General features: G+C 43.0%; 1 protein-coding gene across 5 annotated transcripts in view; it reads left to right on the top strand.

Moving 5' to 3' along the window:
- ZNF462 (zinc finger protein 462) overlaps positions 1 to 27,944 on the top strand; it is a 91,217-nt gene that overhangs the window by 20,760 nt on the left and 42,513 nt on the right. For 3 of the 5 annotated variants that reach the window (XM_066181878.1, XM_066181877.1, XM_066181879.1), the window contains exons 2-5: positions 18,542 to 18,792; positions 19,406 to 24,924; positions 25,800 to 25,964; positions 27,547 to 27,821. In XM_066181878.1, the coding sequence (XP_066037975.1) occupies positions 18,573 to 18,792; positions 19,406 to 24,924; positions 25,800 to 25,964; positions 27,547 to 27,821 (6,179 nt within the window). In that variant the 5' untranslated portion in view covers positions 18,542 to 18,572. The remainder of the gene's footprint in view (positions 1 to 18,541; positions 18,793 to 19,405; positions 24,925 to 25,799; positions 25,965 to 27,546; positions 27,822 to 27,944) is intronic. The other 2 variants (XM_066181882.1, XM_066181881.1) reach the window with 1 other exon arrangement.

The following is a 27,944-nucleotide window of genomic DNA, read 5'->3' as shown; positions in this document are numbered from 1 at the left end:
AAAAGGGATTGAGAATTTGGTCAGTGCCTCAGGGATCATCCAGATGGAGGCACCTGTTTTTTGCAGCTCTAGGAGAAAGGGACTGTGGGATGAAAAAAATTCCATGCAGAGAGTGCAGAAGAGTCATAGATCTCCTTGGCCACTGGCTTTTCTGGTGTATCAGAAGACTTTTGTGAAAGTGATGACCTTGCTTTGATATATCAGACAAATAACACTAGTGTTGTGCCTTTGAGAGCCCATGATCCCAAAGAGATAAGCAAGGGTTTTCCTTTGTATTTTGGACCCATTCCATTCAAAACAAAAGCATCCAGCAGGTCAGATGAGAAGGGTATCTGACAGGATTTAAAGAGACTTTTCCTTTTTTTCTGTTTTCTATGCCAGTAATTTATATTGTTTACTGTGTCAGACCTAAAAGCTCATAATTCAGTTTGTACCTGTAAAAGACTGAAAATGTGGAACAGAAAATGGTCCATGACTCACTCAAGAAATGTGTTGGCTTTGTAGCCTGTGTGGACTTAAGACTCCTGTCTTCCTTTCAAACCAAGAAAAAAAAAAAAAAAAAAAAAAAAAAGAGATCCTGCAAAGTAGTAGATGTTTAAAACAGTTAGAATAGCTAAGTGACTAGGCTGGAAATGTTTGTGATATTAAAGGTTTGAAGTCTGGAAAATTGTGCTTCACCATGAGCGCTTTCAGGTAGTCCATTCCTTCTTTTCAGAGGTTTTCAGAAGTGACATTTGGAGGACTAAAAGCAGCCAATTTGCCTGTCCGTGTGCAGTATTACAGGAATCTGGAGACTGTACGAAGCTGTAAAAAGATGCAGTGGCTGGAACCTAAGACTAGAAAGATGCTCATTATGTAAACAATTCCTAATTTCTAATTGAATTGCAGAAAAAAAATAGATATTGGAATTTCTGATGGACTGTCAGAAGTTGTGAGGGGTCAAGTGTAGTTTCTCCTTAGATGCTATGGTGGGACACAGGCTTGACTGAGTTGGTTGTAGACAAATTGTGTAGCTGTAAAAGCTGAATCTTCAGCAGGATGACTCCCAGTGCTGCTATCTCATGTCAGTTTAGGGATCAAAGTATATCTGATGAGAATCCTGCGACGTGGAGCTGCAGGGAATCCAGGGAGGTGGTTGTGTTGTACTGGAGTGTGTGAGAAGATTCTTTTTCACCTGACAAAGGAATGGGAAATAAATTTATTGGCAAATAAACCAAATTAGGTGAAATGATAAGAATGACTGTGGGTTTGTAGTTATCAGTTAGGGCTTGATTATCTGTACTGGGTTTTCCTCCAGATCTCAAATTTAGGCTTAAAGCTATGGACAAGTGATTTGCATTTTGTTCTCCAGGTGGAATCTGTGCAAAAGATTGGTGGAAGCTGCTTTCGTCTTCACAGTCAGATGCATTTTTCTATTGTCTCTACAGCAGAGGAAAAAAGGAAATTGAAAGTTCATTGTTTGTTTGTTTGTTTTTGTCTTGACAGAGCTACTGTAGACTTTCACATAGTAATCTCTAAAGGATGAATAAATCCCCCAGAAGGAAGATCTCTGGTTTCCTCTGGAACTTAGCAGCACTTTAGTCACCCCAAATGTTAGTCCTGGTTTTACAGATGGCAACCATTTGCTTTTGTCCCGTAGTTACCATAGAGGAGGTTGTTGCACAAAAACCCAATCATAATTTGTCAACATGTCAGTTCCCTAGGGTAACTTAACATTCTACTATGGATAGCCCAACCAAGCCATCTGAAATTATTTTTAGTAGTGGTAATATTATTTTAAATGCCTTTCAGTAGATTCAAGGGTCTCAGCTATTTCAGTATTAATTTGGTTTCATATTTTTGTTAGTCATCTCTCAAAATCTTAGGCTTTGGTCTGTCAAGGGTGAGAAATCTAGGAAACCTAGAAATTAAATAAGTTTGTTTTCTGTGCTTATGAAAGACTTTTAACAGTAAGCACTATCATTAGATTAGTTTTTGATAACTGATGCAAAACCAAGTCAGTTTCAGGGGAAAAATAGTTCATTAGCTTGGTTTTGAAGGTCAGCAGTATAGAGGCCTCACTGTAAATGCTTTTTTTTTTCTTCTTTTACTTTATAAATCAATTACTACAGTAGGATGAAGGAGAATCTTGATTCTCTAATTGACAGGTTGTTTTCAATTCTTAAATTATAGTTTCAGTTTTGGAAGGGTTCTTTCAAGATTCAGAACTCTGTATGGCAGCAGTCTGACTGAAGGAACTAGAAGCCAATGGGAGAAGAAAGGAGGTCAGGAATGAAGGAAGAAAAAGATGTTGAAGCTGTTTCCTTTGTTTTTGGAATGAGTGACTATTCAAACCTGTAAATAACACTCTAATTAGTGGTGTTCCATCACAAAATGCAAGTAAAGTCAATATAAGATACAAAAAGATTACTTCCTCTTGACAAACCACTTTTTCTCCATTTCTGTCCCATATTCTGTGTCAAATCTTTTCTCCCAAGCATGGGTGCAAGTCCTCTTGTCTTCAGCTGGAACATTTCCTTTCTTCTAGTAATCAAGCCTACAGATACAGACCCTGTGTGCTCTGCTGAAAAAGAAACTACGTTTTTCTTCTTTTTTGACAGTGAACCTTCACTGCTGAAATGATCTTGTAGTGCAGGTGGCTTAGAGGTATATGGTATCAGTTATTTTGTCAGCTTTGCAACACATCTGAAGGGCGGGCTCTACAGGAAGACTGAACCATAGCACCAGTCTGTGATTAGCATGTCTGGGTTCTGTCTCCTTCACTTTCTGAGACCTGGGAGATCTATTGCAGGTTCTGCTTTCAGGTAAGGAGAAACTAATTTCTGTTTTGACCCTCCATTTCATAATAAAAGGCTGTACTGAGTACTGATCCACATAAAGGTCTGGTGCTCAGCTTTGGAAAACTGGCAGAACTCTAGCAAATTTCTAGAAATAAAAACCTAGAGAAGTTGCTAAAACCACAGCAGTTACTGGGACTTGCACAATATTCTACAGCTTGCAACAATACAGTAGCATGAATCTGGGATGACACTGATGGCTTAATATTTTTTGTGATCTCCTGGGGTATTTTTGTGAGAATGAAAATCTTCAGGCGAGAACTTTGCACCTGTTCTCTTGGTGGCATTGGCTTGGGTGGCTTTGTTTTTCTTTGAAAACTGATAGCAGAAGACTATCCAACCTTCAGGAGTTGCAACCATTATATGTGGGGCTGTGCAACAGGAGCCAAAGTTTAAAAATAAAATACCAGGCTGCCTTCCTGAGGATCCAGACATAGCAAACACACATGCACACACATACGCAGGACCTCGGCTGGCCACAGTTGTATGAGTTATAGAGCCCAGAGAAGCAGACAATGAGAACCAAAAACAGAGTCCTGTTCCTCAAAAAGAAAGAGGAAGACATACAAGGCTTCTGTAGCCTTGGATGCCAGTATCTGGTGTGCACAGGAGGCCCCTCAGCAGCTGCAGGTTGAGGGACAGACAACTGTCATTCCTGGTGATGTTTGCTATAGGCCCTTCCTGGCTGTCTCTTCTCTCTCCCACATTTTCTCTGCCCTACTGAGTAAGGGGTCAGGGCTGAGCAGTCTTTATTGAGAATGTGCTCCTTTCTTCAGAGAGAAAAGCAGTGGCTTTTATGTCATACTGAGTTCTGAGTGACCAGGATGAGAAATACCTTCAGAAGAAATGAAGGACCCAACTATTTTGGCTTCAGAGCCATGTTGCTGGCATGTTTATCTATTGGACTGTAGAAATAGGAAATGATCAGATCATCTTTCTAGAAGACTGGAGAACGAGAGGCATACAGAGGAGATAGTGGATAGACCAGGAAGAATAATTTGTGACAGAAAAGCAGAAAGGTATGGCTTAGTGCCAGGGATACAGCTTGGAAAGTGAGGCCAGTTATGTTAGAAAGGAGTGTCTTTTGAAAGAAAAGGTGACTCTACTCAAACAAGTCTAGGAACCTAGGAAGATACAATTCTTCATTAATTATGAATGTGGAGAGGGATGAAGAAGGTGAAACATTAACTCTTTTTTGCCTGCTTCCCCAAAGTGCTGACCTCACACCAACTCCCATGGCGACTGTGTGAGCTCGGCTGGCTAGGGTGGGAAGCCAGGGTTCCTCCAGGGTCTGGGTGTGGATCAGCTGGGATTGTCCTCTCAGGTGACACTGACAGAAACTGTGTGCAGGCGAGAGCTGTGCAGAGCCTTACCTGCCTGTGTGCCACCTCAGGTGTGCTGAAAGATTGGAGCCCATGCTTTTGACTGCATGGTGTGCCCAGATGCGCCTTGTAGTAAATGCAAGCTGAGTTTTTAGCCAGGTGTCTTCCAGCTGCACCAAGAATGTTTGTGTATCTCAGCTGACAGCTACAGGCATGGAAAAAAAACCAAAACCAGAACACCCAAAGAAGAGGTGCTTTTCATCATCTCTGCCCAGGCAAAGTAGCAGTCACAGCTGCCCATGACACACTTGGCTTTTGTCAGAGTTCAGGCTGGTTCTACTCTGCAGACATAGGATGAAACATGCTCAGTGTGCTTCCTTTCAGCAGGAATGCCAGCAGTATCTTGGATTACTACAGAGGCCGCTCTGTGTCTGTAAGCTCCTTTTGCAGAGTTTGGGTTCACATCAAACGGGATCAGGAATCCTTGGTAGGCTCTGCATGGCTCTGAGCACAGAGCCTTTTGGAAAGATGTGTTTTCTTAGCCATCCAGGCTCTCAGCATGGAACACTTATTTTTTTGAAAAAACACATTTTCAGAAAAACCGTAGTAGCTTCTCATTCTGGTTGAACATAGGCCAAAGGTGATGTGTAGCCTAAAGGTTTTGTAAGACGAGATTCTCATACAATCTAAGCATTTTTTTAAAAAAAAATCTGTAAAATATCTGTGTCTTGCTTGTGGTGATGTACAAACAATGAAGGATAGGTGCAGCTGTCAGCATGTGAAAACAAATTGCTTGGTTTGCTGCTGTCATAAATTTTGTCGGCCAGGGTGGAGTGGAAGTGTGCACATGCTTTTTGGCTCCAGCTAGCTAGGGTGAAAGAGAGGTCTGATTAAATCAAACTTCCTCTTCTATGGTTTTGAGTATCTCCTGCTTAAAAAAAAATCGAGGAAGACCCAGAAAGTTCCTCTTGCAGGTATCTTTATGAAGATGCTATAAATGAGACTCTCTTTGATGACTGCTAGTAAGTATTGATGACTTCTAGTAAGTATCCAGATTATTTGCTAGAACAGAATTAATATGTTGCTGATTATTTAGAAGAGTTTAGGAAGAAATACTGAGCAGTCTGGGCAAAGTCCTGTTAAGAGAAAAACCTCTCAGATTATCCAAGAATTTAAGTTCTTCTAGCTGCCAGCCCTGCAAAACAAATATTCCTCTTCACCCCCATATAAAGCCCCCCTAAAAAATCAGGTTTTTTTCCATGTGCATCCTGCACTGCAATGGCAAGTAATATGAGGGTTAGACCATGTTCACCAGCCCCAAACTCTGTCTCCAGTGGTACTCTTCTCTGCAGCTCTACAGACATCTTGCCGAGTTGACCTAAATTCTTCAGCAAAAGGTCTGGATTCTGTGCAGAAAGGTGGAAATGGCAACTCCAGCTAGAAAATAAATACAAAGATAAATAAAGAGCATCAGTTGTATCCTTGTGTGTGGTGTTTTGATTTACCCTTCCTTCTGGAATTCCAACTTCTGCCATCTGGAGAGCTTTTTCATTTCTTGTGGAAAGTTAGCACTGGGAGTCCAGGGACAATGAAACAGGAAGGAAGCGTGGCATCACAGGGAAGGGCTGGAATCTGGAAAGTCACTTTTTGCTGCTGGCTGTGCCACAGACTAGCTGTGTGACCTGGAGCCAGGCTGGTTCACTTCTTTGTGGTTCTCCACTACCAGGTAAAGGAAGAAGGTTTTTTTGTGGTGCAGACTCACTCAAATTGCTTTTCACACAGACAGAGCTCACCAACAAGTGTGGCCTGAACTCCGTGAGTCAAATAAATAGGTTGTGATTGGATGGAATAGACTGTCAGTATTGCTGCCTGAAATACTTCCATCTGCCTTTTTGTTTATTTGCAGCTTAAAATCAGGCCTTCAGATTTCGTTTTGAATTTGCAAATGTTTGAAGACGAGGGAGATACTTCAGTCTTTGCTCTCTCTGAGAGCAAGTCACTTCTGCTGACTTTAATGACTTATCTGTGATAAATGAATCGAGACCTGAAACATATGATCCTGTCTTTTGTCACGCTCCAGTGTTCCATAAACAGCAGAAGGGAAAGTGAAATTTGTGCAGAACTGATTGTGCACTTCTCCCATAGACACTTTGTCAATGGGGTCATAAATTAATGTGGAACTTTGACACTGCGTGCATTCCTGCAAACAAGAACCCACGCCTGAATGAATGCTTGTTCCTAGAAATGAATAAAAAAAAGTGCAAATGCCTTCTATTCAAATGCTTTTAAAAGGGAAAAAAGACTAGAGTGGACAGCAAACCATGTTACATTCTTTTTTTTTTCTTCCATACTGTTCGAGGACTTTGGTTAAAAACAAATCAAATGCTCAGGATACTCTTTGTATGAATTCTGGTGTCATCAGGTTCATGTATGCCTCTTTTGGGATGAAAGAAACAGAGAGGAGTTCCACCTGACTGGCAAGTGGTGTTGCTGAATGCTGTGTTTGAAGAGCTGTTCACTTAGCTGGACTCTTAATGCAAGGAGAATGTGTTGTTTATATATGTAATTGTCCTTGTCTCCTCTCCATTTGTAGATGAAAAGACATACCCTGCCTACCCAACCTCCATATTTTTTTCTTTTCAGCAATTGAGTCTAATATAGGTCTTTGCCGTTTAAGTTTTGTTATCTGGTTTTTTGGTGGTGGTTTTTTTTTTTTTTTTTTTTGGTTTTTGTTTTTGTTTTTGGTTTGGTTTGGTTTTTTTTGCTTGTTTTGTCCTTGCTTGCTTACTTCCATCTTTGTTCCTTTGGTAAGAAGAACATAGAATTCTTTATGTGGTTCTGCTTTCAACTTAATCCTGCTTTATTTTAAAATTTCCTTGAACTGGAGGATTAAATAACACTCAATCTACTGAAAGTACTTACATGTACATCTTGGAAGGCAGCAAGTTGGGAAGGTTTTAAGTGCCTTCCCTTTAAGACAAACCTTGGTTCCTTTTTTTTTTTTTTTTTTTTTTTAATGGTTCTACAATAATCAGTAAAGATAATAGGAATTATGTACCCATTTGCTTTGGAACTATGGAATGCAGCACATGTGTCTTTGCCATTATCATAGGTGAATTTACTTTGCTGAAATTACTGAGAGCCAGAAAACCCTTCCTTTGCTTTCAGAACATTACTTCTGAACTTTCCAGATTAAAAGGCAAGCTATATTCCATAATTCTGTTTGGATCTCATCAGGCTGCAGGTTCTGTTTGATTTACAGATGGATTTTAAACCATGACAGGGCTTCAATCTTCTGGGTTTCTTTTGCATATTTTTAAGCCTTTTTTTTTATTATTTTTTTTTTTTTTAATTTTTTTTTTTAAACCAGGTTTCTTAGCTTAAAAATATCTTACCCACTTCTATCCACTCTTGCATGCAGAATAAATGTCAAGGTTTGACTAGCCATGGAGTTATTTAGGCAGAGGCACTGTAGTTCCAAACAGCCTTTTTGGGTCCCAAAGTACATAGCCAAAAGCAGAATCCCTGTTTTGAAGAGCCACTGTCCCACCAATTTTCAATAATGTACTGCATTTGCAACAAAATAAGGGTTTTTCTGAGGACAGGTCTTATTAGATGACCATTTTTGGGCCATTTGTTTAATGCTTCTTCTGGGGCTTGTCTTCATTGCTTCTTATTATACACAAAACCAAAATCCTGACAAAGCCTGAGTTGCCACTGGGTTGCCTTTTCTTGAGTTTCTCTAAGAATCTTGGTGGGGTTTTAAGTGCATTTTGTTTTTCCTGATTGGAGAAGGTTCAAATTTTTACTAGGGACACATGTAAGTGCTTTTTTAAAAAACCCACCACCTTGAATTTTCGCAAGAATTCTCCTTTTTTAGGACAGGGAAACTGAAAATCTCTTCCAGTCTCCTCTTGTCTGTTAAAAAAATCAAGTATTTGGGTGCAGATTCCAGGTTACTCAGTTGTTGGGTGGTTTTGTGGTTTTGTTTTTGTTTGGTTTTTTTTTTTTTTACCTCAAGAGATACTTTTTATCTTGATAAACTACTCTTGAACTGAACTTTCCTTGTGACAAGAGACAACTGGGGGCTATATATGTAGTTTGGCAATTGTTTACATATTCTGGTGTGAAGTTTTTGCTTCACTTTCTTTTTATCAGATGTCATCCTGTATCTTTAAGGCCAAGTGAGAATGTTTCTTCAAAACAAAAGTCATCTTATGACAATGTGGACTGATTATTTTGTTCTGAAATTGGATTTTGTTACCTTCCTAGATAAATTTAAATGCTTGAAGATTGCTGAGTTCTAAATCATTAAATGCAAAAGCATTTGCAACAGCTGAAAAAAATAAGATGTTGTGTAATGGATTGGAGAATAGAAAAAAAAACTTATTAAGAGTTCTGTAATGTCTACATATTTGCAAGGATTGTAGCTTTTGAAGGATGCAGTTGCTTATAATCTAAGCCCTTATTACAAAGAAAGTCTTAGTTATTTTTTATTCTTTATGATCCATTTCCTGTTTGAGTATTTCTTAGGAGGAAGAAAAAGAAACTGGATGTCTGTGGCTGACCCTCAAACAGCTTATTTAAAGCAAAAAGAATTAAGCTAGGACAGAAGAACTGCATTAGGAGCTTCAATCTTACCATTTTTGATACAACTGAGCTATAATACTAGATTTCTCCCTAATTTGAATGCATCCATAGTAGTCAGGGGCATGAGATGTTTATTACTGGAAAGACATGAAATAAAGTTAACAAGAGGCTGTTTCTTTGGTTTTGTTTTTGTTTTTTTTCTTTGTTTGTTTTGTTTTTTGGTTTGGTTTTTTTTCCCCTTTTTGTGTGGGATATTTTTCTTAATTATTACCTCAATAACAAAGTTGTGGTTTTTTGTGGTTTTTTTTTTTCTTTTTTTTTTTCAGACTAACAGCTTTTTCCTGGTTTTATTGTATTAGTTTCTAATTCCTCTTTGATTAAAACACTTTCTTGCTGGAGAACTTTCATTAACCCTGGTCAAATCACAAATGTTGTGATCCATAATTACAGGATCACTCAGAATTCCCTTTTCCCCCCATCCTGAAGTGTGTTGTAGATGTTCCTCTTGGTTTCTTCTAGAGCCTGTCTGCCATCTATGTATCCCATTAATGGTGATGATTATGAGCCAGAGTGCTGTTTTAAGTATTTTGTACTTGAACTTTTTATTATTACACCAACTGCAAAAATTTGATTCCTGAAAAGATTAAGTGAGTGCAAATGGGGGCTGAAGGAGGGAGCAAAAGGAGCAAGGTTCATTTGGACCCAGGATATTGCACTCGTAGTGCATCTCAACATGCAGTCCAAAGGACTCTGTCTATATCTGAAGTTGTTTGGGACAAAGTAGTTTGGCCAATGTGTTAGCAGCAACTTTCCTCCTTTTCTGCAGCATCCCTTCTCAGCTGGCAGGACCAGCATCTTGCTGCCACCACCACAAAACAGACAGAGGACCTTCACTTGTTCGGGTGGAAAATAACTCTTGGGAGGGGTTGGGAGAGAGGTGTCAGCCTAATGGTAATCCCTGGTCTGAGATCTGTCAAGTGCTGGAAAAGTATATATTCTTTTAACTGGGGCAGAGATGCTGGGTGCCATACGCCATGTGAGTCAGTGGGCAAATAAAACTCTGTATTCTGTCTGGTATTATAAATGGGTCAGTGATGGATTTGTATTACCTGAGGAAATGAACTGGTGGACAGAGAAGCTTGCTGCCCTGCAAATGTCAAATATAGCAAAAAGCTTGGGGGAAGGGGAGGGATAGCTGGAGACAAAGACAGTGTTAAAATAGCCAGGGTGTTAGTGGAGCTCCTCAAACAAACATGTGCTTCTGACGGATAGGCTGGGAGAGCTGAACAATCTTTAGACTTTGTTAATCAGCATTTTCTTACCTTCCAGCAGGGTTTCAGCAGTGGATCTTGCTTCATAATTGGAGTCATGCACGAGGTGGGTTTGGGTTTGTATGAAGTGGTGTGCTGTTGCACTTAGTTTTGCTGGCTGGTACAGAACAGGAATACTGGTCCTTTGGTTTTATGGGGTTAAAACCATTCCTCTGAATGCCCTTTTCCATCCTCTCCACATGCTCTCTTGTACTTTTAAAGTACCTCAGGAGCATGTAAGATCTCTGGATGGGCTGAGGGAGAGGGCTCCTTACTCCCCAGAATCTTTACAAAGCTGAGCTCTTACGGGTGATGAAAGACAGCAAGAGAGCTATTGCTCGCTTGGATCTGATCCAGTCAAGGTTCCTTTGGTTCCCAACTGCCCTGTGAACTTGTCTTAGTGAGTCTTGAGTGACCAAACAGGGTAACGGGGTGCCAAATTAGGGAATTGATCTCCGGCTGCAAGATTACTCCTCTCACCAGCCAAGTTCAGTCTGTTACCACGGCTACATCAGTTTCAGTTCAGTTTCTGCACTTAAAGGAGGAACATTAGTCCAGAAAAGCAACTTTTCACATACATCTTTTAAGCTAGTGGTATTCTGGCTTTATTTGGCATCACATTTTTTCAGTAGGAAGCCCAAAGCAGAGCGTTGTCCTTTGCATTTGTGGTTTCTGAGTGCTAGTGACTTGATTTTCACCTCTGACTACACTCAGAGTGCCTGCATGTTTTAAACCAGCTGTTTTGGCTGGTCTAATCTCAGATCTTTTAAGATTAAAATTCTGTGGCTCCTAAAATAATCCAGCAGTTTCTGTGTTCCCATGGTTCAGCTCTGTCACCACTTTATAAAGCTGTATTTAGCCTCTGTAAAAATACTGTGCTTCTTGCAAACTGATATTTGGTCTTTAAAGCTTGCAGCTCACCAGCCACAGCACTGGCAGTGACCATGGAATAGAGCATGGAGTTCAAGGTGAATAGCAAGATGACTTTCAGGGGCACTAGAGGGTGTTTTGAGGGCAGATGGCTATACGGAGATAATCTCTTCTCTCTTCAGACATGACTTCATGACTGCTCTTTCAATCCATGGTCCAGTGGGGTATGTGATGGAGTTTGTCGAATCTGATTTGCCACTGGTAGGACCCCCTTTAAAACAGCTCTGACTTTTCTTGGCAAAGAAGAGATCTTTGCTGGGGTTGTGCCAAACTGAGGAGTCTGCTCCTCCCCTGCTCCTTCCAGGGTGAGGCTGGTAACGCATCCTTTGTGTAAAAGCTCCTGGAAGGTGTTTGCAGTGCATGAGAAGGAATTAGGTTGTTTCTGGAGAACCCGGGTTGTTCTTCAGCACCACCTACTGACATCTCCCTCTCTCTCAACTCAACATACACTGGGCTTTGCACCCCTTTCTTAAGTCACAGCAACAGCGTTACTTGAGGTAATTAACAATACACTCTTGGCTGGAAATTAGAAACCCCAGACCCCAGTGCATTCAGTTCCATTGTGCCATATGGGGAGCATTAATGAGCAGGGTACAAAAGCCAAGCTGCTTGGCTCTGGTGTCTGTTTTCCTCTGCTTGGCCAGCCCACTTGCCCCTTGAACACGTGTGTCTGTGGAGAAGGAGCATTGAGGGGGTGGGTTGTGTCGGGGAGGTGAATGGCTTGGAGGTGAATGGCTGTGAGTATGGGAACCAAGTAGCAAAACCACATTTCTATTCTAAATTTTTGCCCCATGCTGTTTCACCTTCCTCTAAAACTAGTTTGATGCAGCAAATAACGTATCACACTTAAAAGGGAGGAAGTCCTACTCAGACCATCCAGTTGTTCAGATTCTCAAATATATATATAGTGTCTTTCTAAATGCTGTAGGGATTAATAACTTGCCATGAAAGTAATTCAGAAGATCAGAAGAACCCATCGTAGCCTTGCTTGGAGCAAGAGCATTTAATGTTTGAGAGCCTTTCTCATCAGGGAAGTTCTTTATCCTCAGACTGTTGCCTATGCTTTGTATCATGTACTGCCTCACAGCTAACCCAAAGGAAAGAGGGACAAAAAAAATCCAGAATTGTAATTTGTATGACAGTCTAAGTTTGTAGTTTAATAAGATTGTGGCATTTTATTTGCAATCTGCTTTTATTTCAAAAGTTTGAAGTTTGAAAGTATCCTTCAGGCACTCAGATGGCCTCTTAATGTATTTTTAAAAACAGAACAGGTATATATGTAAACCCCAGGACAGAAAGAAGAAGAAACGTTTGTGAGAAAAGAAGGAGTCATCAGCACTTAGGCAGCTTGAATCAGTAAAGCCCCAGCAGCAGCAGACAGATAGGTGCCACCATCTGTGATTCTCCTGTCACACTTTCTTCTAAAATCCATGGTGTGCCTTTTTTCTGCTATGGTTTTACAGTGAGATGGCTAATAGGTATTAATATTCAACAACCACATTTTTCTGGGGTTTTGGATTTTTTATTTGTTTTGCCTTTTTTCCACCGCCATTTTTGAGAAGTTATAGCGTAGGGAACCAGATTAGTTGATACCAGTGTATCCGTCATTTGGACCCATTTCATCTCATTTATGTGAGAGATTCTGTGATTTCTTGTTTTTTTGAACTGGGACAAAAAAAAAAAAAAAAAAAAACCACACACAAAACCCAACCAAAAAACCCACAAACAAACAAAAAAAAACAAACAAAAAAACCCCCACCCAACCATGCTTCTAGCAACAATGAAAATCATCTCTACCATGAGCTTTAAGAATAATGTGGTTTATATTTTTTTAATGTAGAAGATTTTCCAAGCTGTGATAGATTTAGTGTGGTATTGGGTAGGCTAAATGTCTGTATTCAGAAGTATAAATAAATATCAACTGTATGGGGATCAGCAAAGTTGGCTATCCTGTTTTCCATGACAGGGAGATTTCTGAAAAGTTCAGAAGATAATGTACAAAGAATGTGTAGAAGACCTCCTTTTTTGGAATCAGATCTGAAACCCACTTCAGGTTCAAACACTCTTTCAGGTAGCTGGATAAGGACGTTTTGGGAAGACAATGAGCTTGTGTCTTCTCAGTTTAGATTGTTTTTACTATTGATTTGTAGTGAATCTCCAATAGTAAAGTTCTTCCTGAAAATACCTTAAATTTTGATATGCATTTCCACGTAAGTCAAGAGAAATACTTACTGGAAGAATGGAATCACAGGCATCACCTAATGTATCTCTTAACTATTGAGTTTCAGAATGGAACAAACAACCCAAAGCTGGATGTATGGAGATATACTGATAATCAAAGCTGTAACCAGTGATAAAGTTTTATCATTAATTCCTTTACAAGAAAATATGAACCACAAAGTATGTATATTGTAGTGTTGCAACCCAACCTGTGGAGCTCTATCAAAACCCAGTTGGATCAAATTGAAAAAGAAAAAAACAGTGAATAAAGAAATGGTATTTCAGTTTAGTTTACGCTGTTACCAGCTCAGAGAAGTAACTCCAAAGACAGTCCTTGGAAGACCAAGAATTCCAATAGCTTGACTGGAATTCAGTCATTGAAAAAGACCCATGAATTGAGTAGGTTTATCTGACTGTAGCTGAGAGTTGAATTTACTCTCTGAATTCTTAATTAATTATGGGATTTCCTTTCATAAATGAAAGATGAGGTGGCTTCCTCCAGTTGGAATAGCCTTCAGGTTTCCAGTTCCTCACATGTGTAAGTTTTTGCATTACTCCTGTGATTTTATTTGTTTAGTCCTCATTTTCGCTGTTGTGATCTTACATTATATAAAGTGTTTAAGAAGAAGAAACTAGGGGAAAGAAAAGCCCAAAACCCCAAATCCAAAGATCAGAGCAGCAGCTCCACTGTACATGGGCTGAACCTGGCCAGGAGCCCAGGCAGCAGGGCTGGAAGGTCCTCAGCACAGCTGTAGGCACTGGTATAAAACCCAGGCTTCTCTAGCAGGGAAAAATGCCTGAGGTGTTAGTCATGGGAATTTTGAAAACGTGTCTTATCTGTAATTACATGCCGGCAAAGTTTATTTCCGTGGTGTTTGGTAGTTAATTTCTGGAAGGGTGGGAAAGACTGGAAAAACCTTGAGGACCATCGAGTCCAACCATTAGCCAGCACTGCTCATATTCACCCACTAAATCATGCCCCAGGGTACACATCCACACACATCTTTTAAATACCTCCCAGGAGGGCAACTCAGCCACTTCCCTGGTCCATGTGTGGAAGAGAAACTTTGTCTTCACCTCCATCTTTTCACTGAGTAAAATGAAAGTTGTGAGTGCAACCTGCAGTTGTGTGATGTAGGGAGGAAGATGCTTCTGATCATCTGACCAGAGGAAGGGCTGGAGAGCTGGAGATGCCTTTGTTTCACATGCAGTTTACTAGTGCTGAGCTGGAAGCTCATGGTGTGTTGTGTGGTCTGACTGACCTTTTTAGTTGTGGTTGTGCATGTGCATATTCTTAACTTGCAGAAGCTCTGCTGACTCCATTTCAAAATATAACAGATGGATAGTCAAACCACAGAACCTCAATTTTGAGGTCAGTGCCTTGGGCTTCACAATTAATTTTGTATTTTGAAGCTTTAAAATCAAACTTAAACATGATTTGTACTACTTTGGTTGCTGCCAAATTCTGTAATTACTGTTGTTCAACAAGCACAATTATCTTTTGTTTTGGATTTTTAAAAACCTCAAAATCTAATGCAACTGTGTCTCAGATGTTCTCAGGCGTTTATGAGTGTAGAGAAGGATGCTGTAGACAATTTTGAGACCACCTTGTGTCTTTAAAATGGTGGCTTTGAGAATCTGTTGCCCAATGTTTTGAAAGCTTTTTGCTCAGAAGAAAAATGCTAATACCTCCATATTTAAGCATTAAGGCCATGTATTTAAGAGGAGGTTGTAAATGCAAATTAGCCAGACAATGGCATGTTAATAATGTTTTGTGAGGTTAGCATTCCATTAGTAAGAGTATTTTAGAAGTCAAATATTATTTATAGGCAATGTGGTCTCAAGAGATTGCTTGTAACTATGTTCGAGGGCTTCTGGGATTTATGGATTCATTTCATGGTGGTTTTGTTTGGTTGCTTCAGGTTTTTCATCCCACACTTCTGCTGAGTTCCTAGATTTGGTAACTCCTGTCTTACTCCACCTCTATTCCCCTCTAAATTTTCTTACTGAAAATGTAAAGGGTTTTGGAATATGTTAGCTTAGTTGACCATTATGGAGATGTGTGAACCTTGCTTTGTCTCCTTGGCTTGGGATGTGCCTATTAACGTGCGCTTCAAAATGATCTTTGCTGGTCGGTGGGTTAGTCTCCCCCGTTGCCATGTCCCATGCCGACAAAAAGAAGAAAGATGTACATTGTGTTACAGTTTCTTTTGATATATGAGCTCACTTGCAGTGTGTGTTTTTAGCCCTTACACAATGGTGGGATTTTAAAGAAGAACATGGAAATGGTAGAGGAGAATCCCTTGCAGAGCACTTCATCCTGCTTTCAGCAGGTGATGCATGGTGAAAACATCACACTGAAGTCCACTCAGCTGTACCTCACAGGAAGCAGTAAGATTAACCTCTTCTTGGACTTCATGCTGCCTTTGTGGTGCAGACCCTGCTGAGCTTCAAGCTGGAACCCATTAGAGAGTCTCCATCAGTTTTGTAATCACCAGCTTTTAAAAATATCTCTCAACACAATGGTTGGTTTAAGCTTGTGTAGACAGCAGCCAGCATCCTTAAGTATGCATTCTCCAAGCAGCGGCGAGTGCTGGAGATGAACGAAGATGGTGGACGATTTCACATCTTGGAGCTGCCAGGATTGCCTGTTTTTTTCATATCCTCAGCCTTGGTCTCCCTTCTGGTTTTCTATTTTGTAAGCTGGCCTGAAGTTTTCCAAAACAGAGCTGAGAGCGTTTTGCGGTGATGTTTCTAAAGGGTCTGAAGTTATCGGGGGGCTGAGGGGGGGAAGAGTGAGATTTTTGTGTGTGCGTGTTGTTTTTCATCTCTTCCACACAATGGAGCTTTCAGAGAACCTCTCTTAAAAGGCATAGCGACAGCCTTTGTGTGAAGGGTGTGTCTGCTGGCAGGGTTTGCTGATGCAGACAGGCTGGGTGGTGATTAACAGAGGTCATTAGACTTTGGAATCTGGCAGGGGAGCGGGGTGGTGTGTCTTCTGCGCCAAGCAGGAGAGCTCCCCAGGGACAGGCCCGGCTGGAGGCTTCCCGCCTGCTGTCCCCCCTCACTCCCCCGCGCCTCCTCCCTCCTCCTGCTCCTGGGAGGCTCAACTGCGTGTCGCCTCTGCCAGTAGGACAGCTTGGACCAGTGTTTTGATGCTGTGAATGCAGCGTTTGTGGTGCGAACCGCCACATTTTGTCATCCATGGGACTGGGGAACCCAACCCTGAGGAGATGTTTTGGGGAAACCCAAGCCTTCTGCTGAAGGAGAGAAGGTGCAGCTTTGAGGAGGGCGCAGGGAGAGAGCAATGACATGATTTGGAGAGCAAGCCATGCAGGAGAAAGAGAGATGTGATTCTGGAGGATGGTGATTTTTAAAGAATCACCTAAGGAGGAGGAGTTTAAAAAAAAAAGGGGGGGGAGGGAAGAAAAAAAAAAAAAGGAAAAAAAGCTGGTTTGCTTCAGCTGAAGCTGAGATAAGTGAGGCCATGTTGCGCACAGGCGAGAAGCTCTGAGGCTGAGTGCAGGAGTTGTCTGAGCTAAAATGGCTGCTCCCAAAGCTCAGAGGACTAGGGCAGCTTAGTGAGTCTTAAAGCTTCAGTGACGCAGGGGCTCATATCTCTTGAAAGTGTGATAAACACATTCAGTAGAGCTGTGGCTTGTTTGGCTGAGATGAAAGGACTAAGCTTGGGGGATGGGTAGTGAAAACTGGATGATCTGCTTTTCTGTGAAGTACTCTAAATGCAGGAGTCGTCTGCTCCATGGAAAAATTTGTTTTCAGGTCTAATGGACTGTGCTAAAGGAGACGTGGGGTGGGGCTTCACTCACTGCTGTAATTTGATCCTGAGCAGATAGCAACCTCTTCCACACAATTTGGTCTGGTGCTTGCACATAAAAGCTTGAGTATCTCGATTATTGTAACTTTGTTAGCTGAAAAGAAGCTGGAGCAGCCTTCATTTTCTTTATTGGTGGTGAGAGGGAGTGGGGGGAGATAAAGGACACAGTGCAGCCTCCAAAGTAATGTAGGTAAATCTGTGGAGAGCCTCTGCTCATACTGTCCGGAATTTGACTTGCTAGAAGTTTATTGTAGCAGGCTATCAGAAGAAGCATTCTTTCATCTGAAATCCTGATGCAGTACCCTCTCTAGTTTCTGTGCCTTAATTTTGGAGCTTTCTCCTAACTTCGTAGGTTGCTTCCTTCATACTCCACATACAACAAACACATGGAATTTAAATTGCTGTGGGCTGCTGTTGTGTCATCTGAAATGCTCTGTTTGCGCTCCTTTTCCAGCACATGCATGGAAGCTTAAAGAGGCAATTGCTGTATTAGCATAGGAGGGTAGCTCTTGTGCCTGAGCACTGCACAGGGTGGGAGAGTGGCTTGTGCTTTGTGTCTCCTGTCCTTCATGGCAGTGCAGCCTTCTATCACAGGATTAATTGCCACAACTGAACCACCGTTCTTCACTGTATCTTACGTAGCTTTGTACTTGGAGGTGTGCAGGGCTTTTGGGTAAATCAAGGAAGTCATAATGTCTCTTAAGTCCTTGTAGCTCATGTTTCCATTGTAGTTTTTCAGTATGGTTATTCTCGTTGCTATCCTTTTCTTCCTCTGGCTGTCTCCATCCCCCAGACTGCTCAGGCACAAGGGTCTTGTCCCTAAAATAGACTGAAATGAAACTGTAAACATTTTAACCAAGAGTGGAGGTGCCCTTAAAATCTTGGTGGAAGTAGGACAGAGCAAAGTATTTTGCATTGGATTTGTGTAACTGCGTCTAACCTTGCTGTGGTCTAGGTTTTCAGTAGCAGATAAGATGCTGTGAAGAAAGATTTCTCCTTGTGAAGGCTTTTGATGCATGGTAGTGAATGAGGCAGGAATTGGCAACTTGCAGGAAGGTTAGAGTGTGTCTCCTGATGGTAGAAGCTGCTGTCTTCTGTTTGTAAATTCCAGTGCATGACTGGGAGTAGCATGCCATTTCTCTGCACATGGACTGTGGTCTTAGAACAAGACCAAATTCTGAATAAGAGCCCAATGTAAAGGAACAGCCAAGAGGTCAAAGTGCACTGGATGAATAGTCGCTTGTCAGAGTTGACTGTTCGCAGAGTTGAGTCAGCAGCTTTTGAGCTACCTAGACAGGACTTCTTGTGGATCTGAGTAGACACTTCTTAATAGGGTAAGGAAAGGTTTGAGTTTCACGTCACTATGTTCAAGGAATCTCTGCAAATGACTGAGTCAACAAAAGCTTGGTGTTATCTTGGTGTTTCCAGGATTTGTTCCAAAAGCACTGTTGTAAACGCCTATCTTTCTTCTTCTCTCCTTCCCCTGTTTTTCTTTAGATTTTTCTAATGTAAAAGATCATCCTGAATCATGGAGGTCCTGCAGTGTGATGGCTGCGATTTTCGAGCTCCATCTTACGAAGACCTAAAAGCTCACATTCAGGATGTCCACACTGCTTTTCTGCAGCCAACTGATGTTTCTGAGGAGAGCCCTACCCAGCAAAGGTCTGGTTCCATCAATGCCAGCAACCAGACCGAGGTTGAATTTTCTTCTGTAAAGGATGAATTTGCAATTGCAGATGACATAGCAGGTAATTCTCAACTCCAAGATTGATCTCAACTCTTAAGATCTCAGCTCTTACCCGTATCTTACATGTGTCTTGTTTCAGTGTGTTTAAGTTTCTGCCTTTATTGTGGTTTAAAAATTTGCATTATCTTTATGGCTATGTCAGCAAAGCAGGTATCTAGCATCAGCCGTACTGGTTCTGATCATGGCTTATTTTTCACTGCAAATGCAAGCACGGAGGATGGTTTTATTTCCCAGCTTCTTTTCACGGGGTTCTTCATACTGATTTTTCACTTTCAGCTTTTCATGGTTGTTCTTCAGTACCATGAACCACCTCCAAATTACAACTTTTGTTAGTTTTCAAACTGAAACTAGTTTTATTTTTTCCCCCAAGAAGGTAATTTTGAAAACTATCCACCCAAAACTGTGCACCACAGTCATTTATATGTAGAAATGCATAATGGTCGCTTTTCTGACCATTGGCAGGTCTGCAGATACTACCATAAGTAAGTGAAGAAATTCTGGAATGGTTGTTGTCAGTTTAGGATGTGGTTATACATTCTTAAGCGTACAGGGTGGGTGGAGGAAAAGCCTTTTTATTTTATTTATTTACATATACACCTTAATTCTCATTTTAGGGCAAAATGCAACAAGTCAGATGGGGACTGGAAGTTACTATAGCCAGAGCCAGACTTTCTATGGCCAACATATGGCTCCAAATCCTAAACCAACCAGCAAGTTTTTCCAGTGCAAGTTCTGTGTGCGTTACTTCCGTTCCAAAAACCTCCTCATAGAGCACACACGGAAGGTTCATGGAGCACAGGCTGGGGGGAGCTCAGTGGGGCCACCAGCTTCTAGTTGCCTAAATTACAACATCATGATGCATGAAGGGTTTGGTAAAGTTTTCAGTTGCCAGTTCTGCACCTACAAGTCACCCAGGCGTGCAAGGATTATTAAGCACCAGAAAATGTATCACAAAAACAACTTGAAAGAAAGTTCAGCTCCTTCTGCTGCTGCTGCTGCTGCTGCTGCTGCTGTGTCTGAATCAACGTCTGCTTCTGTGCCAGTGCAGGAACCCTGCAAGGAGCTGCCGGCAGAGGTGGTGGAGCGGAGCATTTTGGAGTCGATGGTCAAGCCCCTGACCAAGTCTAGGGGCAACTTTTGCTGTGAGTGGTGCAGCTACCAGACACCTCGGAGAGAGCGTTGGTGTGACCATATGATGAAGAAGCACCGCAGCATGGTGAAAATCCTGTCGAGCCTGAGGCAGCAGCAGGATGGAACCAGTGCACCTGAGGTGCAGAGTAAGAGTGCCCAGAGTGCCTCACCAAACTCGAATTACATGTCCATGAACACAACAGGACGTGAGATGTCGAGTGCTAATGTCTCAAACTTCAGGGGATCTATGGGCAATTCACTTATCAGGCCCAACTCTTCTACATCTTCAAAGTTTTCTTCTGTGTCTTACCCTCAAATGAAGCCTAAGTCACCTCACAACTCGGGCATGGTTAATTTGTCTGACAGATCCCGCTATGGAATTGCTGATATGACGAATTCTTCTGCTGACCTGGAAACAAGCAGTATGCTAAATGACTCCAGCTCAGATGAAGAGCTAAATGAAATGGACAGCGAGAATGGCTTAAACTCCATGGATCACCAGACCTCAGGAATGTCTGCAGAGCAGCTGATGGGATCTGATGGCAACAAACTATTGGAAACAAAGGGAATTCCCTTCAGAAGATACATGAACAGGTTCCAGTGTCCTTTCTGCCCTTTCCTGACGATGCACCGCCGAAGTATTTCCCGTCACATTGAGAACATCCACCTGTCTGGGAAGACGGCCGTGTACAAGTGTGACGAGTGCCCCTTCACCTGCAAGAGTTCTCTGAAGCTTGGTGCCCACAAGCAGTGTCACACAGGAACAACATCCGACTGGGACACCATGAACTCCCAGGCTGAGAGCATTGCCTCGTCCCTCAACGACAGCACGGTGTCTTATGAGAGTGGGAACATCAACGGCAGGAAGTCAGCTGGGATGATGGAACCTGTGCAGCCACAGCCTCAGCAGCAGCAACAGCAGCAGCAGCAGCAGCAGTCACCTCAGCCCCATTCACAGCATCCATACAAGTGCACGTTGTGCAACTATTCCACCACCACTTTGAAAGGCCTCAGAGTTCATCAGCAACACAAGCATTCATTCTGTGACAACTTGCCAAAATACGATGGACCGCCATCAAACACACCGCAGGAGAGTGAGGCAGAGGCTCACCCCTCTGCCAGCACAGTGAAGAAGAGCCAGACCTCCATCCTTGGGCTCTCATCTAAAAATAACTTTGTTGCAAAAGCCCCTAGGAAGGTCTCAAATGACTTTCCTTTAGATCTCTCTCCTGTGAAAAAGAGAACTAGAATTGATGAAATAGCAAGCAACCTGCAGAGCAAGATCAGCCAAAACAAACAGCAGGAGGATGCTGTGATTAATGTAGAGGATGATGAGGAAGAGGAGGAGGACAATGAGGTGGAGATAGAGGTGGAGTTAGACAGAGAAGAAGAGCAAACAGAACCAATGATAGAGGTTTCTAGTTCTTACGCACCCCAACAAATGTGGGGCAGAGAGGCTAATGATTCCCAGAAGGAGACAAGCTTCAGGAGCATGCAGCACGACTACAATTCCACCAATGGCGCAGAGATTGAGCTCACTTTGTCTGAGGATGAGGAGGACTACTACTCTGCTGTCAGCATGAAGGACCATCAGAGCCCTAATGCCTCTGTTCTGGGCAGCCAGTCCAACATGTACGGTACTGACCAGAACAATGAGAATTCGGAGTTCAGTGACTCTGGCAGACTTTACTATTGTAAACACTGTGATTTCAGCAACAAATCTGCCAGGAGTGTTAGCACTCACTACCAGCGAATGCATCCCTACATTAAATTCAGCTTTAGGTACATCCTAGATCCCAATGATCACAGTGCAGTGTACCGGTGTCTCGAGTGCTACATTGACTACACAAATTTTGAAGACCTGCAACAGCATTATGGAGAACATCATCCTGAAGCTATGAATGTACTGAACTTTGATCATTCTGATCTGATCTACCGCTGCCGCTTCTGCTCTTACACAAGCCCAAATGTTAGAAGCCTGATGCCACATTACCAAAGAATGCATCCCACAGTGAAAATTAACAATGCAATGATATTTTCAAGCTATGTTGTTGAGCAGCAAGAAGGGCTGAACACAGAGTCTCAGACACTGAGAGAGATCTTGAATTCTGCTCCAAAAACTATGGCAACCTCCACCCCTGTGGCTCGTGGGACTGGTTTGCCAGCTGGTTTTAACAAAAGTGCCACCAAGAGTTTCAGTCCTGAATGTGAAAATCAGAAGGAACCTTCAGTCAACACTGTGGTTGTTTATGACTGTGATGTGTGTTCATTTGCAAGCCCTAACATGCATTCAGTTTTGGTGCACTACCAGAAAAAGCACCCCGAAGAAAAGGCCTCATATTTCAGAATCCAGAAGACCATGCGTGTAGTCTCTGTTGACAGGGGCTCTGCCCTTGCTCAAATGTCATTTGAGCTGGGGGCTCCCATCTCCCCAAAACTGTCCAACTTGGCTTCTCAGCCTCCACCTCCCCCGCCACCGCCCCCAGACCTCTCTACTGAGCTCTACTACTGCAAACACTGTTCCTACAGCAACCGCTCTGTCGTGGGTGTGCTTGTCCACTACCAAAAGAGGCACCCAGAGATCAAGGTCACAGCCAAGTACATCAGGCAGGCCCCGCCAACCGCAGCCATGATGAGGGCAGGGGAGCTGCCACCTGGCATCCAGAGGCCACCAGTGTCCATGCAGCAGCTGGGCCGCGGTGGGTCTGAGACCTCCGTGAACCCTCCCGAGAACGAAATGTTCTTCTGCCAGCACTGTGATTATGGGAACCGGACCGTGAAGGGCGTGCTCATCCACTATCAGAAGAAGCATCGTGACTTCAAAGCCAATGCAGATGTGATCAGGCAGCACACGGCCACCATCAGGAGCCTTTGTGACCGTGGCCAGAAGAAATCAGCTGGCAGCCTGCCCACCCACACCTCCGGCACCGAGCGGGACAAGTCCAAGCTGAGAGCCCTCAAGTGCAGGCAGTGCAGCTACACATCCCCATACTTCTATGCATTGAGGAAGCATATTAAGAAAGACCACCCAAATCTGAAGGCCACGGTGACATCCATACTGAGGTGGGCATTTTTGGATGGCTTGATAGAAGCTGGTTATCACTGTGAATGGTGCATTTATTCTCACACAGAGCCAAGTGGCTTGCTTGTGCATTACCAAAGGAGACATCCCGAGCATTATGTTGATTATACCTATATGGCAACCAAACTCTGGGCAGGTCCCGATCCTTCCCCTCCTGCCCTAGTGATGCCAACAGAGATGAAGACCTACAAGTGCAGAGACTGCATTTTTGAAGCATCTTCTATTTGGGATATTACTAATCACTACCAAGCATTTCACCCTTGGGCCATGAATGGAGATGAATCCGTGTTGTTAGATATCATTAAGGAGAAAGATACTGCTGAGAAAACCATGCCACAGCCTGATGAAGGTGGGGTCAGGATGGAATCTGAAGACCAGATAGTGACACCACAGATGGATCAGGATGCAGAGTGTGCAGAGGATCCCAGCCTTTCCCACGAAAAAACTGTGCAGCTGGCTTCTGCAAATCCTGCTATCTCCTCCACTCCATACCAGTGTACAGTGTGCCAGTCTGAGTACAACAACCTGCATGGGCTCCTGACACATTATGGCAAAAAGCATCCTGGCATGAAAGTGAAGGCAGCTGACTTTGCTCAGGACATAGACATTAACCCAGGGGCTGTATATAAGTGCAGACACTGCCCGTACATTAACACACGTATTCATGGCGTCCTCACACACTACCAGAAGCGGCACCCATCCATAAAAGTCACTGCTGAAGACTTCGTGCATGACGTGGAGCAGTCGACTGACATTGCTCAGAATGACGTGGAAGAGACAAGCCGGATTTTCAAGCAAGGCTATGGTGCTTACCGGTGCAAACTCTGCCCCTACACCCACGGAACCCTTGAGAAGCTGAAAATCCACTATGAGAAGTACCACAATCAACCCGAATTTGATGTTTTTGCCCAGTCACCACCAAAGGTGTCTGCCTCAGTGGAGCCAGACATGGTGACCGAAATCAAGGCCTCCCCTGAAATTGCTGCTGAGGATGTTCGTGAGGTCTCCATGCCAGCGCCTCATTTCTCCAGTTCTCACTTAGTGTCTCACACAGTTTTCCGGTGTCAGCTCTGCAAATATTTCTGCTCCACCCGGAAGGGGATAGCAAGACACTACCGCATCAAACATAACAATGTCCGGGCACAGCCAGAGGGCAAGAACAACCTCTTCAAGTGTGCTCTGTGCTCCTACACCAACCCCATCCGCAAAGGGCTTGCGGCACACTACCAGAAAAGACATGACATTGATGCTTACTACACTCACTGCCTGGCAGCCTCCAGGACAGTAAGCGACAAACCCAATAAAGTGATCATTCCATCTCCTCCTAAGGATGACACTCCTCAGCTCAGCGAGGAGCTGAGGAGGGCTGTAGAGAAGAAGAAGTGCTCGCTCTGTTCCTTCCAGTCCTTCAGCAAGAAGGGCATCGTGTCCCACTACATGAAGCGTCACCCTGGTGTTTTCCCTAAGAAGCAGCATGCCAGCAAGCTGGGGGGATACTTCACTGCCGTCTACGCTGATGAGCATGAAAAAACAGCGCCAGCTGAGGAGAGGAACAACTTTGAAAAGCCTGAGGTGGAGGCTGAGGCTCAGGAAATTGAGTGGCTTCCCTTCAGATGCATTAAATGTTTCAAGCTGTCCTTCAGCACGGCAGAGCTGCTGTGCATGCATTACACTGACCACCACAGCAAGGATTTGAAGAGGGACTTTTCCATACTTGGAAGTGGCACCCGCTCTCAGAGCCCTGTCTACCAGTGCAAGCACTGTGATACAAAATTGCATAGCACGGCAGAGCTGACTGCACACTTGAATGGTCACAATGAGGAATTCCAGAAGCGTGCCAAACGTCAGGAGAGGAGGAAGCAGCTTTTGAGCAAGCAGAAATATGCAGATGGTGCTTTTGCAGATTTCAAACAAGAGAGGGTAAGGAATTGTGTGTCTGGTCTCTTTCTCTGCCCCCTGCTTCCTACCTGGGAGCCCAACAATGCCCACTTGCATGTTGTCTTCGACAGCCAAATGAGCACAGGCTAATGAATGACTCAGAGTGCCAGTGAGCTCTTTAAGTCAATTATACATCCTGCTTTAATTTCCTTATCCATCCGCCACATCTCCCTAGGTTCTGTAGAAAACTTTGTTCCTTCCTGCCGCTTCCTTCAGTATTTTCTTTATCTTCTTTCCTCCCTCCCATGCTTCTGGAGGGCCATCTGTGTCTGACAGTCTCTTGTTCTTTTGTGGCAGGGCTGCCATGTACTTTGTTGCAGATTATCTATAAAATGTCCCATCCCCTTCTTTCATATCCCTCTGAATAACACATCTGTTTTCTGCTCAAACTTCTCCCTCTCAGTCCTTTTTCTCATTGAGCACTCAAGATTAGCATGACATGAATCTGTCTGGTGACAGGGGCTTTGGGCAAGTGCCTCATGAGGAGAGGACCAGATTGTTTCTCCATTTCTTGCCCACCTTCCCTCTTCCCTCTGCTTGAGTTTGAAAAAATACACTTGCACGCAAAAAGCTTTGCACAGAAGTTGGGGAAATTACGGGGTTGTGGAGGAGGAGGCACAGTTTCAGGCCTAACTGAAATGGTCTTCTAGAGGACCACTGTTAGGCATAAACTGAATGTTTCTTCTGCATAGATATCTTGTCCACTTTGTAGGAATTAATGATCTCAACAGATATTGACCTTGCAGTTCTGCAAGACCGGACATCGAGTGTAACATCAGGTCTAAAGTCTGGTCTGTGCTCCTAAAAATGAGGTGACAAAACCTGCGTCAGTGATTTATGCTTGTGTGCTCCAACAGGCTTTTGGACACTTGGAAGATGTTTCGAAACTCAAGGAGAGGAAGGTGGTTGGCTACAAATGCAAATTTTGTGTGGAAGTCCATCCAACACTTCGAGCTATCTGTAATCACCTCCGCAAGCATGTCCAGTATGGGAATGTCTCTTCTGTGTCGGCCACTGTAAAGGTAAGAATTCCTTAAAGGTGACTGGAAGTGACTGAAACTACTTGCATTGTTTAAAATAAAGGCCTTGCTGATAACCTGTGGAGGGCTCTTTTAAAGTTGAATGGGCTTTGAACTGGGCATTCCGATTCAGCATGATGTTTTAATGTAACACTAGGTTTCTGAAGTGCATTTGGTTCATTTCAAGATGTTTTAACTTTTTTTCACTCTCAATCCAGGGACACGAAGACTCTTTAATTCTCATTTCTTCTCAGCCACAAAGGACTTGATGTTGTTGATGACCAAAAGACTTGGTTTATGAGCGGGAAACTTTCTGTCAGCTACTTTATGGCCTAGGTTTCTGCTTAGTTAAGCTCAGCAGGAGCTGTTTGTTTTGTTTTTTTCTATATATATATATGATTTTTATTTTAGGAAGAGGAAGTGTGCATATGCAAGCTGCTTGTGCTACTCCTTTCCACATGGAATTTGCGTGCCGGCTGCAAACAAAACATTCAGTGGCCAGCAGAGCCAGTGAGCCTCTTCAGGTGATTAGGTGCAAACGTGTTGTTCTTTTCTCCCTGTGGAAAGGGGTACCTCCAATGACATCTCCAAGGACAAGCGATGTTCCAAAGTCTGATTTCCAGAATGTTCATTGGCAGGGGAAGTGAAAGTGCACCAAGGCTGTGGGAACTAGCTCTTGTCAAAGGCTCCTGCTGCCTGAGTGATAGGCCTTTTTGGTTACATAATCTGCTTTTTGTGGGGAAGCCGTGTCCTCCACAGCCTCTCATGCTACCTGAGAGAGCTTTCATTGCCCTGCCATTGACCTTTCCTTACCTTCTTACCTGGTACTCCTGACGGATTCAGATGCTTTCCTCCTAAGAGTCCTTTCGCTCTTCTCACTTCTCAAGTGATGCTCGTATAGGGTCAGTGCTTTCTTTTGAGTAAATAAAATCTTGCATCAGGGATCAAAAGCTGAAAGCCATGGCCTAAAGAATGTGCTGGATATGCCTCTTACAGGGCATTTAAATAGCTGCACAAATGCATGCTCTGGTTCAAAATAGGAAAGGAAAATTATGAAAGAGAGTTTAAAAAAAAGGACTTTTTCTGTTTGCTCTGTATTTTTAGAGGGTTTTAAGTCTTAGTGTGCCAGCTTGTTTCTTGAGAGTTTGACACTGATGGACAAAGTCTACTGAAGAGTAGATACCTGTATTAGTCTGCAGAATAGCTACAGTCAACTAGAACAAAATAAAATTAACTTCTCTGTAACTTACCAATTATTATGTGATCAGGTTTAGAAGATTCAGACCAAAATCATTGAAAGATAGGTTTCTTGTCTTTTTGCATGATCTGACACAAACTTGATCAAGGAATGAGATCCTTTTGTTTTTTTTAGATATGCATGCATGTATATAATATAATTATGTTTTTCCCTCCCAAGAATAGGTCTTTTTTTTTTTCAGAAAGCCATTGATGTGGAGTTTATCTAAGGATATGTTTGGAGAAATAATGCAGTGGGAAGCCTGGACGTTCTGATGAACACAGGGGAAAGACTGAGGGGCCGAAGGGAGAGAGAATTGATGGCTTTGGGGGGATATGTGTTTTTTAGCAGGAAGCTGAAGATCCTTCAAACACAACTTTGATGGAGGGTTTTGAGGGAGCCAAAGACCCTGGCATTGTGGAATTTACAGAAGCTGAATATGGAGCATCCCTGGAAGATGAAGCCAGGCCTGGGGGCTACTACTGCAGCCAGTGTGACCGGGTTTTGATGTCTATGCAGGGTCTGCGATCTCACGAGAGGAGTCACTTGGCTCTGGCCATGTTTACCCGGGAAGACAAGTACAGCTGCCAGTATTGCTCCTTTGTCTCTGCTTTCAGGCACAAGTAAGTTGTGGCTTTTAAGTTTTTTTGTTTCCTAAAGAACCAACAGCTAGCAGTGCTGTGTTTGTGGGCTGACATTGAAGAAGAGCTCGCTTTACTTGACGTTGAGCCATGCTTTTCTCATGG

This window comes from Chamaea fasciata, unplaced genomic scaffold, assembly GCF_029207755.1.
Source record: "Chamaea fasciata isolate MVZ Bird 193981 ecotype frontalis unplaced genomic scaffold, bChaFas1.0.hap1 SCAF_4, whole genome shotgun sequence".
Lineage (NCBI taxonomy): Eukaryota > Metazoa > Chordata > Aves > Passeriformes > Sylviidae > Chamaea > Chamaea fasciata.
The sequence above is the reverse complement of the archived record's forward strand: the minus strand, read 5'-3'. Positions and strand labels throughout refer to the sequence as shown.